The sequence below is a fragment of the Lacerta agilis genome, chromosome 3 (assembly GCF_009819535.1).
Source record: "Lacerta agilis isolate rLacAgi1 chromosome 3, rLacAgi1.pri, whole genome shotgun sequence".
In the NCBI taxonomy this organism is placed as follows: domain Eukaryota; kingdom Metazoa; phylum Chordata; class Lepidosauria; order Squamata; family Lacertidae; genus Lacerta; species Lacerta agilis.
The window spans coordinates 8,587,216-8,599,467 of record NC_046314.1 but is presented as its reverse complement, the minus strand read 5'-3'; the positions used below and the strand labels follow the sequence as shown (position 1 = coordinate 8,599,467).

General features: G+C 44.1%; 1 protein-coding gene across 6 annotated transcripts in view; it reads right to left on the bottom strand.

Annotated features, from left to right (window-relative positions):
- Positions 1–336: 336 nt before the first annotated feature.
- The window catches only part of ZC3H13 (zinc finger CCCH-type containing 13), a 42,029-nt gene continuing 30,113 nt past the window's right edge, over positions 337–12,252 (bottom strand). For 5 of the 6 annotated variants that reach the window (XM_033142789.1, XM_033142786.1, XM_033142790.1 and 2 more), the window contains 10 exons: positions 11,629–12,096; positions 10,609–10,791; positions 8,941–9,406; positions 8,472–8,575; positions 6,379–7,389; positions 4,881–5,375; positions 3,836–3,985; positions 2,533–2,733; positions 1,490–1,653; positions 811–978 (listed from right to left, as the gene is read on the bottom strand). In XM_033142789.1, the coding sequence (XP_032998680.1) occupies positions 811–978; positions 1,490–1,653; positions 2,533–2,733; positions 3,836–3,985; positions 4,881–5,375; positions 6,379–7,389; positions 8,472–8,575; positions 8,941–9,406; positions 10,609–10,791; positions 11,629–12,096 (3,410 nt within the window). Of the gene's footprint in view, positions 979–1,489; positions 1,654–2,532; positions 2,734–3,835; positions 3,986–4,880; positions 5,376–6,378; positions 7,390–8,471; positions 8,576–8,940; positions 9,407–10,608; positions 10,792–11,628; positions 12,097–12,252 lie in introns of all 6 variants that reach the window. The other variant, XM_033142788.1, reaches the window with a different exon arrangement.

Here is a 12,252-nt window from a genome sequence, read left to right as displayed (position 1 = left end):
TAATCATTCTGAATGGTTCTCCCTTTTAGACTGTTTTGCAGAGATGTATTTCTATATGGGAATTGTTATTGTCAGGTTAATCTATATCGTACTTCCGAGTATTCTGAAGCAAGGGGTTATTTCTTACCCAACCCTCGTTCCCTGGAACAAGTGTTTCTCTTACTAGCCAAGCAAACAATTTACCTTTGGTTGGGGAAGTGTTTGCACTCAGGAAGACAGAAGCAACGGTTATAAATGCAATGCATTCACCTGTAAAAAGAACTACCACATTAATAGCTTCTGTGTTGCTGAAACTAAATTATGCTAACCAAAAATGAAGGTAACAATACAATGTTCACACATTGAGAAAACAAGACTTTATGTGGTTGTATTTTTGACATGAACGCTACAGACTAAACGAGGCACAGCTTTGCGCTAAATGTAAAAAATCTTATTGATAAGAAAATTTTGCAGAAGAAACTTTATACACAAGCCTTTTTTAAAAAATCTCATGTTTTTTTCTTAAAAATTTAATAGCAGGTGACAAAAACAAGTCTCCAAAAATGGACATCTTCACACACTTAAATACAAGTGAGTTCTTAAATAAGATCTGTAGTTAGATGTACTAAAAACATGCAGTGAACCAAACAGAAAGGTCTTCGAACTGTTGTACAAACAACCTTCTTTGTTATCCCAACTCGTAATGCACACTGTACGTATGGAAAGTGTTTCCTCTTCTGGCACGAACATACTTCTTCACAGGAATAAAGATGAAAACATCAATTATTATCAAACAGTGAAAAGATGAAAAGGCCAGAGACACCGACCAGCTCAGGACATGCAGATTTCTGGGATATACGGTTGTGAAAGCTTGGTGTCCTCTGTCTTTTCTGGTCCAGAAACCTGGCGAACAGTCTTGCGTTTAAACAACCGTAGACTCAACCGCAGTAACTCATTGTCTACTACTGGAGGATTTGTGTAGGTTTGTTTGGTTGTGCCCTGTTTGAATGGAGAACAATTGCTAAGTTAGTCACAGCTGCACGGTGAGTTCAGACACTGTCACCCTATGAACTTACAAGATGCTACACAACTAGTGCTAATGGACAGTGCCTGGTTTTTATTGGAAAAACATTTAGCAGTATGTCTGGGAAATGATAATTTCCACAGGTATCTAAAATGATTTCAGGGGAGAACAGCATCTTAAAACAGCCACTAAAGTGAGAAGTCATCCGGTCTTAAAAGCCTCTAGTGTTCAAGTCATTAATTAAATTTCTGCCACTTTTTAAAAGGAAAAAAAAATGGTATATGGACAAGTACCAAACCCTTTTGCAGAAGAAACCTAACTATGTGGCTTATGAAACTAGGGGAGGGTGCGTCAGGTTGGTTTAGATGCATATAAAGATGATTCCATAGAAACAAGTCTCAAAAGTTAAAAAAATCAAGTCACTTTGCAATTACTGAGTGTTAAACGTGTGTTTCTGTGATGCGGTGGACTGTTAGGTGCACTTGCCTTTTCGTTTTTGACTAGCTGCTTGCGGATTGCAGAGTCTCTCCTAAAGCATAAGGCCTTGCAACAGGGACCAAGATTACACAGCAGGCCAGATCGCTCTTCCTTTCGCAGTAGGGCAGCCATGTTCAGGGCCCCAAATTCATGTTCAAATAAGTTCTCGGCGTCTACAGAAAGGCAACATAAAGAATAAAATATGAAGAAAATATTTGTAAAATGATGGATAAGACACCAATATACAGCTGTACTATGTCAAGAGAAGAGTGTGTGTAACTAAAGTGAATGAAGGAGCACAAAATTTGATCACTAAGGTCATCAGGAGACTGACTTATGTTTGGCCCACACCCCAAGGGTATCTCTGATCCTTTATTTCCCCCTCAGGTAAGTGAATGGTGGCTTTTCACTCCTATACAGAAAATTAAAGTGCTGCACTTGGGGATACTTTACAGTGAGAGTAAATATTACATTCCATATGGCTTACAAAGATCTTGGATGGTTTGTGCACAATGTTTCAATATTTCAACAGAGCAGCAACACATACACAAACCTCCTTACACACATAATACTTATTGGGCATGTTGCTACTTGAATGGACATTTCAAACAGCTGATACAGCCTATACAAAATTAAAAGGACACGGGTGGCACTGTGGGTTAAACCACAGAGCCTAGGGCTTGCCGATCAGAAGGTCGGCGGTTCGAATCCCCGCGACGGGGTGAGCTCCCGTTGCTCAGTCCCAGCTCCTGCCAACCTAGCAGTTCGAAAGCATGCCAAAGTGCAAGTAGATAAATAGGTACCGCTCCGGCGGGAAGGTAAACGGCGTTTCCATGGGCTGCTCTGGTTCGCCAGAAGCGGCTTACTCATGCTGGCCACATGACCCGGAAGCTGTACGCCGGCTCCCTCGGCCAGTAATGCGAGATGAGCACCGCAACCCCAGAGTCGGACACGACTGGACCTAATGGTCAGGGGTCCTTTATACAAAATTAACGAAATCCTTGGGTGCTTTTCTAGCTTCATTTGGACAGATCCAGCAAGCCAATTATTACCTTTAGGTTTCTCTATTGTTCTCTGGCATGTTTCTTTAATTTTGGTGAAGAGTGAAGGGCCAGCGAGTTGTTTGGAAATGCCGACTCTCAACATAACAGCGCCGGGAGTAAATTTCAGAAGAGCAGCTCCGGCTTCTCGCGGCTCTTTGGGCTGCTTTGGCATTAGACTGGACCAGTCGACATCTATTACATCCACAGGATCTGAAAACACACACAAAAAAGAAGTTATTCCTCTGCTCAACAGCACATATCAGGCAGAGCTGAAAAAAATTATGGTCTCTCACTAATTACCATACAATGGATACAACAGTCATTTAAATGGCTAGAAATCTGGAATTCACAGGACATCTATTTCTGAATGAACTAAGTGACAGTTGCCGGCTACTCTCTAGCGAAGGGGGATGGAGGAGGAGGAGAAGAGAGCTCTGGCAAGACTTAATAATTGGACAGAAGATAATCTCTTTCCGAGTCACTTGGCTATTAAAGCTTATTTCTTATAATCTTATTGGTTGCATTTATATCCCACCTTTTCTCCAAGGAGCTCAAGGTGGCACACATAGTTCCACCCCTCCTCAGTTAATCTCCACAGCGACCCTGTGATGCAGATTAGGAGGAGAGGCTGTGACTGGCTCAAGTGGAATGTGGCTGGTTTTAGACATCACAACCAATGATGATTTATTAGACTGGGAACAAGTCCTGCATCCATATTTATTTATTCATTACATTTATACACCAGCTTTACCTTCCAAGGATCTCAAGGTGTACATACTTCTCCTCCACATTTCATCCTTGCAACAACCCTGTGAGGTAAGAGATGGTGACTGGACCAAAGTCACCCAGTGAGCTTCATGGCTGAGTGGGGATTCAAACCTTGCTCTCAAAGGTCCTAGTCCAATACTTTTAACCACTATGCCACAATAGCTCCTTTCCTTTCCCCTCCCATCAAGTGCCCAGCTTTGGTGCTGAAGTCATGACTTCTTAAAAACTATGGTTTCCCATGATCTGGACCAGGAAGCTGTACATTAAGCACTGTTTACAAACCAGAAACTGATATGTTGTTCTATTATTTAGATAGGATACAAAACTTCAGAGAACAGGAAAATTTCTCTCCCCTTTCCCATGACTAACAGAAGTGGAATTAAGCAAAATCACAAAATGAAGGCCATTCATTTAATGTGTATAAATTAGGCAGGCTGCAGAGTACAGATTACCTTTACATAGAAGCTGTGTAGACATAAAACAAAAAGGTTGAATTTATTTCAATTCACACAGGCCTGATATAAAAAGGATCGCTAAAACTCACCTGGCATCTTCTCCTCGTCCTGTTGATCCTCCCTCTTTTCAGCATCACCGGCCAAAATTTCATCCAGTTCATCATCACTAATTGGCTCATATTCTCCGGCACCGGACCCCATTGATTGCATATCATCTATTTTGACTTCATCATCTCCACCTACAGAATAACAATGGCAAAACATACCTATTTGAATTTCAAGCTCACCAATACCAACATCAATGAAATGCAGACCTTCCGTGGCTTGGATCCTAATGTCTGAGAGTCCAGTTCAATTTATAGAAGAGTGCTTCCACTAAAGCTGCCTATCCTCCCCCCCCCCCCCCAAGAAAATGCTCCAGAGTCTTGGGCCCCTCTTTGAAATGGCATGGGATGTGGTTGGCTGAAGCACAAAGGGCAAAAACCAGAGATCACCCCTCTGTGTGTGAGCAGATAGCAGTTTTTGGGTCCAAACCAAATGTGAGCTGCATATTATATCTGGGGAAATTTTTTAAAACACATTTGGTTAAGAGTTTTAACAAGAAACTTTCCATACTAAATACATGCTTTTGTTGTCATTTTAAGCGCCAACTGAACATGCTGCAGGAGATGAGATTAGGATCTCCTACTGTTCCTGTTAGCAGGGAAACAGTGTTTGGGGAGAAATATGTTGCAACCTTTTCCTCCTGCCTCTTTCCCTTGGCATAAACTCCTCACTGCAATTGGCTCCAGGAGGCAGGGCACAGAGGATGCAGATAATGTCCATGTCCCTCCCCAACCTGCTTAGACTAGCAAGTGTGTGTGTGTGTGTGTGTGTGTGTGTGTGTGTGTGTTAGAGAGAGAGAGAGAGAGAGAGAGAGAGAGAGAGAGAGAGAATGAGAATGATTTGCATTGGAGGTCATGGAAGAAGAGTCAAACACACTCTTCTAGAGGTATCTATACTGTTCAGTGCTGAGTTGGTGTGTGAAGTGGACCCAAGATCAGAACCCTCAAGAAGATGATGAAACACTCAATTCTCCATCAAAAAGACTCATTCAGGTATTTGGACAACAAAAACAGACTGATAATACATCACCTTCTAAATGTTCCACTTTCTCAGCTTCAACCCCATCTTCGAATCCTTGCAAAGGTCCCAAGTCTTTATCCAGCCTTTCCTTCTCGAGGGAGGTAGAGTCCAAATAGATGACCTCGAATTCTGGATGCTCCTTGCCCGGTTTTGTTTCACTGTGCTTGGATAACTCTGCTTGAGAGGAAATATTGGCACCTCGATCTCTCTCAGGATTCTCCAGGAGTAGCCTCTCCTTTTCACGATCTGTATCCCTTCGTTTTTCCCGCTGTCTTTCTCGTTCGCGAATTCTGTCCCGCTCTCTGTTCCTTAGCCAGTCTTTGGCTGTATCTCGGTCCCAATCTCTTTGCCTCGCATCTCGTCGGTCCCGTTCACGATCGTGCTCATGCCTGTCTCTCTCTTGCACCCTTTCCCTGCTATCAAAAGACCCAGATCTGGAATGACCTTGGCGATCTGATTCAGGAGAACTTCGCCTGGAACTGTGGCTCCTTGAATCCTGTCGATCTGGATAAAAGTGTGAAGCAGGTGCATGACTAAGTTGTACATGGACTACACACCTAACAGAGCTTGGCTGAGAATAAGCAGTGTTCCGCCAGTTCTCTTCTTGCTCTTTCCTTTTGAAGCCGATATTCTGGTTTGTTAGAACACAGTTTCCCTTTATGTCCACACTAGGAAACTGTGGTTTAAGTGCTGCTTTACAAACTAGGGTATGATCCTATGTGCCCAGACCCCCCACCCCTACAATTCTCTAGGTTTCTTTGGCGGATAGGAAAAACTCCCTCAGCAAATCTGGGAAGGGTTCCTGGAAAGCAGAAGGTTTGGATGCTTCTGCTCTGAAGATGCACATTTACACCTTCCCACATTTTTGTCAAAATATTTATCCCCAACCAGCAAGGGCAGAATATGATATATATGATAGTACCGCCTTGGAATATAGGCAAAGGTGATGCTACTAAGGATCTAAGCCATTGCCATGGAACATCTAAAGATGTTCCATGGTTAGAAAAGGCACCGTGGTTTGTTTATTGTTTTATGATGCCATTTTAAATTGAAAGCCACCTTGGGGGCTACTTGAGTCCAAATTCACGCTATTAATGAAGACAATAACAAAGTCTACAAATAAATTTCAAAACTTAAAAGAGAGCATAGCATCGGGAAAACCATTAACCAACAACCAACCTTCAACCCAGGAAGGGGAATTGTTTTATCAGGCTAAAGATTATGAGATGCATACTACAACACTTCGGAAAGTGGAAGCCAGCAACTTTCCTGATCGTAGAATCATAGAGTTGGAAGAGACCACAAGGGCCATCCAGTCCAACCCCCTGCCAAGCAGGAAACACCATTAAAGCATTCCTGACAGATGGCTGTCAAGCCTCCGCTTAAAGACCTCCAAAGAAGGAGACTCCACCATTGCAGATCCCCTCCCCGTTGCAGCAAAGGTCTGAGGTATTATGAGAATCTGAGGAGGCAGCTTGTGTAAGCAGAGAAACACAAATGGAACTACCTGAAGAGGTGCTGCGGCTGGGAACCCCTCGTTTTAGTTGATCAATTCTCGACTTCCGCTCTCCGGCAATTTCTAGACACCTCCTCTCTCTCTCTCTGTCGCCAGCGCTGCTATGCAGGATCTTCTTAATGCCGGTCTGGTCGTCTCCGCTACGATGTGCAGAATCATTGGAGGGCGAGCGAAGTCGACTGGAGGTACGGCTCCGATTGCTACAAAGACTGCTGCTTCTCTTCTCTTCCGTAGGTTTATGGTGAGGGGGCTCCTCAACCACGTGAGGGGGCTCCACGACTTCAGTCCTTGCGCGATGGCTATTTCTGTGGGGCTCCTCGGAACTTCTCTCCAGAATACTTTCCCCACGCTCTGGAACGTCCTCATCCGACCAGTCGCTAAAGGTTGTGTCCTCTCTCTTGGGCGCAGCTTCTACGACCACAGATTTCTCAGGCACCACTTCCACCAGCTCCTCTCTGGTGGTTACTGGTGGTGTCCTTGGGCCTTTTTTCTTTTTCTGGTGTGGGCCGCTGTCCTCCTCAGAAGCCTCGGAATCTCCTTTTGATCTTTTGCGCTTCTTTTCAGTGCTCTTCTTTTTCTGAGCTTTCTTGGGAGAAAAGACCTGGGGGGCTTTCTCTGGAGCCGGCTCACTAACGAAGCGCTCCAGCCCAACGTCATCCTCTTTCTTTTTCTTCGTAGTCTTTTTCTGTATTTTAACTTTTTTCTTATCTTCGTGCGCATGGTCAGCAGCCTCTCGATCTTCAGAAGCCCGGTTGCTTGTGATCTCTTGGACCCGGCTCCTTGAACTTTCGTTGGTCTCCCGCTGCTCTCGCTGTTTGTCCCCAGAAGAGGAACTCCGCTCCTTGAAATCACTTTCCTCATAGTGTCTGGAGCTGTCCTTTCTCTCCGGCTTTCGGTCGCTGTCTTTCCACCGGCTCTGCTTGTCTTCTGAAAGGTGTGTAGGACTAAGTGAGCGCGATTCTTGAGGTCGTACAACCTGACTCAGTAATCTGCGTTTTTCGTCTGTGAAAGATGAAAAATATGTCATGACACTTCTTTTCTGGACAGGCCCTTACATCTGATTATCTCGCTTAGGTCACAACCAAGTGGCCTGCACATACCCAAAATTAAGGGACAGAATTCCTTGTACAGTGGTGCCCCGCTAGACGAATGCCTCGCTAGACGAAAAACTCGCTAGACGAACGGCATTCGTCTAGCGGAAGCCGCCCCGCAAGACGAAAAAGTCAATGGGGCTGCTTCGCAAGACGAAAAATTTTCGTCTTTTTTTTCGTTTAGCGGAGCGCGGCTGTCATTGCCGCTTCGCTAGACAAAAAAATTCGTAGAACGAATTATTTTCGTCTAGCGGGGCACCACTGTACATCCATTGCCAGTTACATTTTTAAATGCTCATTTAAAACACACACACAAACTCACACACACCTGACGTGAAAGATGCTCATAAGAAAACCGCCACCAATACACATATACACTTTCCTTATCCTATCCTGAAAGTAAAGATGGCTACTCTAGAACAGGCGTGATCTACCGGTAGATCACTGGACGTCTGCAGTAGATCACTGGTAGATCATTGGCTCCGCCCAAAGAAGCTGAACTGTGGCTCCCCTAAAAAGCTCAACATTTTACAAGTAAAATAAACTTGGTAAATTAGATCAAGTTCAAATTTTTGGAGTTCTGCACTTGCACGGCCAACAGTCAAGGAGAACTTGCAGACTGACATGTTAGTAGCCACTGTTAATTAACTCAGCCTTCATTGTTTCTTCAAGTTCCACTCATGTTTTTAGCTAATCTGCAAATGCTCTGACATTTTCACATCTTTATGATCATGGTAAAGTGCCTCTAAAATGGGCAGGGGAAGGCAAGTATCAGAAAGAGGACGGACTTTGAAATGCAGAATGCAAGATTAATGCTTCACTTAAGAAAGCAAATCTCTGCAAGAATGATAGCCTTGCACATACAACTCAGAAATAAAATACATACATACATACGCATATACTTTTAAGTCATCCTTTGCTATGTCACTTTATGAAATGAAAGCAATTACTTCTAATCTGCATCTAGCATAGCGACTGCATGCTTTTACTTACTCTGATCTTCTCCACTGTTATAGGCATCGCTATCAGGTGAATGCTCACGGCGGCGCTTAGGTGATTTACGAGGGCTGGGGCTACTTTCATTTCTGTGACGTTTTCTATTATCAGGCCAAAAAAAACGCAATCAAATTTTACGCACTTCTAAGAAATCTCTCATCTTTCACCATCAAAACAAACAGAACTGTAACAAATTGCAGCGAGTTGGACTACATGACCTATGGGGGTCCCTTCCAACTATACCATTCTATGAGCCTATGGAATCAAAATTTTACAAGGGATCAGTAAAGTGTGCGCTAGTCTTCTTTTCAATTTTTTTTTTTTTTTACCATATGGCATTTGAACCTTCAATGTATCCCCAATCAATTATTCTTTTGCAGGCCTAACCATAGAGGCATTTAGTCCTTTTGCTGCCAAACTGGCCATTCTAAATATCAGTTCATTTTCTTTTAAAAACCAAACTTACTTTGACTTCCTCTCTTCGCGACTATCTCGTGTGGCCCTTTCTTCCCGGATGTCTTCTCTCTTGTCTCTGCGTTCTTCTCTTCCTCTCTCCTTGTCCTCCCACTCTCTCTGGCGCTCCCTTTCCTTCTCTCTTTCACGCCCTCTCTCTCGTTCACGCTCTCGTTCCCTTTCCCTCTCTCTTTCCCGTTCTCGCTCCCTCTCTCTTTCCCTCTCCCTCTCTCTTTCTCTGTCGTGATCCCTGTCCCGTTCCCTGTCTTTATTTTCCCTTTCTCTCTCGCGTTCTCGCTCACGGACACGTTCACGTTCAGCTTCTCTCTCTCGCTCCCTTTCTCGCTCACGCTCCCTCTCCCTCTGTCTTTCATCTCTTCGGTCTTCACCCCTATCCCCCCTTCGCTCTTCTAATCTTTCATCACGCTCAACGTCATCGTTCCTTCCCTGGTGTCGTACTGGCGAGCTTGGTCTCGGATCTGAAATGATAAAACAGGTTTCATTTCCCTGCGTAAACAGAAAGACAGACTTCAACATCCAGCTAATTGTTCGTGTATTCCTGCAGAAGGGAACCTCCAGGCCATGAGTCTGGCAGGCCTCCCCACTGGAAACATAAGGGCGCTTAGGCCAAGCCAAAAGTGCCCTACATCTGCCCTACACCTGACATGGGATTTGCAGGCACCACTAATCAGCCAAATGGTGGTGCTTCTAATACTTTGAGCTTCTAATATTGGCCCAAGTTACCAAACTAGTTAACAACTAATATGTTCGCTGAAGCAACAGGACCACAGTAAGTCCATTTGCTTCTTTCCCCCCCAAAAAAATTTTTATTAACAATTTTCAAGATAAAATACAGTAAAAATCAAACTAGTCTACAGAATAAGAATATTTAAAAAGCCAAAAGATAAAAAGGCAAGAGAAAAGAGAAAAAAATACCTGTAAAGCCCTTTAGCATATTTCTATCATGTATACATGATAAACCTAGACAGCATCTTAAAAAGCAAAGACATCACCTTGCCGACAAAGGTCCGTATAGTTAAAGCTATGGTTTTCCCAGTAGTGAGAGCTGGACCATAAAGAAGGCTGATCGCCGAAGAATTGATGCTTTTGAATTATGGTGCTGGAGGAGACTCTTGAGAGTCCCATGGACTGCAAGAAGATCAAACCTATCCATTCTTAAAGAAATCAGCCCTGAGTGCTCACTAGAAGGACAGATCCTGAAGTTGAGGCTCCAGTACTTTGGCCACCTCATGAGAAGAGAAGACTCCCTAGAAAAGACCCTGATGTTGGGAAAGATGGAGGGCACAAGGAGAAGGGGACGACAGAGGATGAGATGGTTGGACAGTGTTCTTGAAGCTACTAACATGAGTTTGGCCAAACTGCGAGAGGCAGTGAAGGATAGGCATGCCTGGTGTGCTCTGGTCCATGGGGTCACGAAGAGTCGGACACGACTGAACGACTGAACAACAACAATCATGTATACAGTCATTTATCCACACAGATGTGATAGACTCTTCCCCCTGGGAGCCTACTTCTTCTCCCAGTCTCTCACCCTGGGGAGACCCTTTCTACCTACCTTTCTTTCATTCAACTGTTAACAGTCACTCTCCCCCCTGCATAACTGTCCTTAGGAAACTGTTCTGCTTCAGCTACTTACTAATAAAGTATAAACAGCGCCTACCTCTCTCTCTGTTGTCACGCTTGTCCCTTTCCCCATGCCTTCTTTCAAAGGAAGAATCCCTCGCGTGATCACGGTTTTCGTAGCGATCCCTGTCAGGATAACTGCTCCGAGATTCCCAGCTGTCGTGGTAGCTGCTGCTGGTGTTGTGGCTGTCGATCTGAGACCCCCTTGCTCCTCGACTACCTAATGAAAACAGACATGTAGAACAGCACAGGTAGATGGCCTGCTGTCGTGCTGAAAGGTTACAGGATCGCTAAAACCTTTGTAAAAATAATCTAAACATGTTTATAATTAGTTTTAACTTAAAAATACATGTATGGCGAGAGCCAGTGTTGTGCCAGCAGACTCAACAGTTACTACCCCTTCCTCTCCTTGCACTGTAGCCTCCTGTGTGTCTCTAAATACGCTGTAGTGTCTTGTAACCCTCTGAAATGGATCTGGAGTCCGGGACAGGGGAGGAGGGAGGAGACAACAGGGCAATCCTATTTGCATGAGTGGAAGTCTGCTGCACAAGTAGGCCAACCCTGTTGAGTTTCACTACCAGGCTGTTGTTTTCTCAATAGGTACACTGGTGAATTAAAATTGTATTCCCTAAACTTGATAGTTTACCTGCTGGGTAAGAAATCTGTTGTGAAAGGGGCAATCATGTCAAGCAGAGGTGGAAGGGATCGGAGTGGTGATGTAGAAAAATACAGTCTAATATTAGATCTCTTAACACATAAAAGCAAATGCTTATTAAAAAGGCAACAATCAAGTGGATTTCTACCTTCCCATTGACCCATCTGCTCCCATTATCCATCTGCTCCTTAGTATTTCATAACTCTTAGGAATACCCACAAGGTTGCAGATAAATTAAACAGGATGGTGTTTGTAGTTCGTAAGTGGGGCAGAAGGCCGACAGAATTTTAATGGTGAAAGGAGATTTAGTGAAGGAAAACAGTTCAACTTTAATGAAATTTGCCTCATGCTGATTTAGATATTGAATCATGCAACAAAAACCCAGCATTTCATTTATTATACCTTTGTCCGATAATTCAGGTCCTCTTCCTCTACTTCTTCCGGAAGTTCTAGATTCATTTCTACTCTCACTTCTCGAGTCTGTCCTTGTTTCGGAACGAGAGCTCTCTTCTCTGCCATGGGTTCTTCCATAGCTACGTGATTCCTCCAAATACTGCTCTTCCTTTTTATGGGAGTCTCGACACTCGCGGTCTCTGTAGTCATGGGTGTCCCGTGCAGAACGCAGGTCTCTCTGATCACGACCTTCTTTAGTGTCTCTGCTACAGCCCCTTGTGTCCCGTGAGTCCCGAGTGTCTCGAGATTCTCTTAAATCCCTACGGTCTCTGTTGTCCCTGGTTTCCCTTCGATCCCGCCCGTCCCGCCCATCCCTCGATTCTCGATCGTCTCTGTGATCCCTGGGAGTGCTCTGTTCTTGGTCATAGTCACGTTCCTCTCGAGTGTCTCTCTCTCTTCCCCTTTTTCCTCTCGTCTCTGAAAGTGAATTTAGCACACCTGCAGTTGAACAGTCAATTGCACAAACAGTTCTAATATTAAACTGCAATCTATTAAAACTACAAGAAATGTTGGAAGCAGAGGGACATTTTAAAGGGGTGGTGGTAGTACCCTTCCAATGTCAGCCTTAAGACA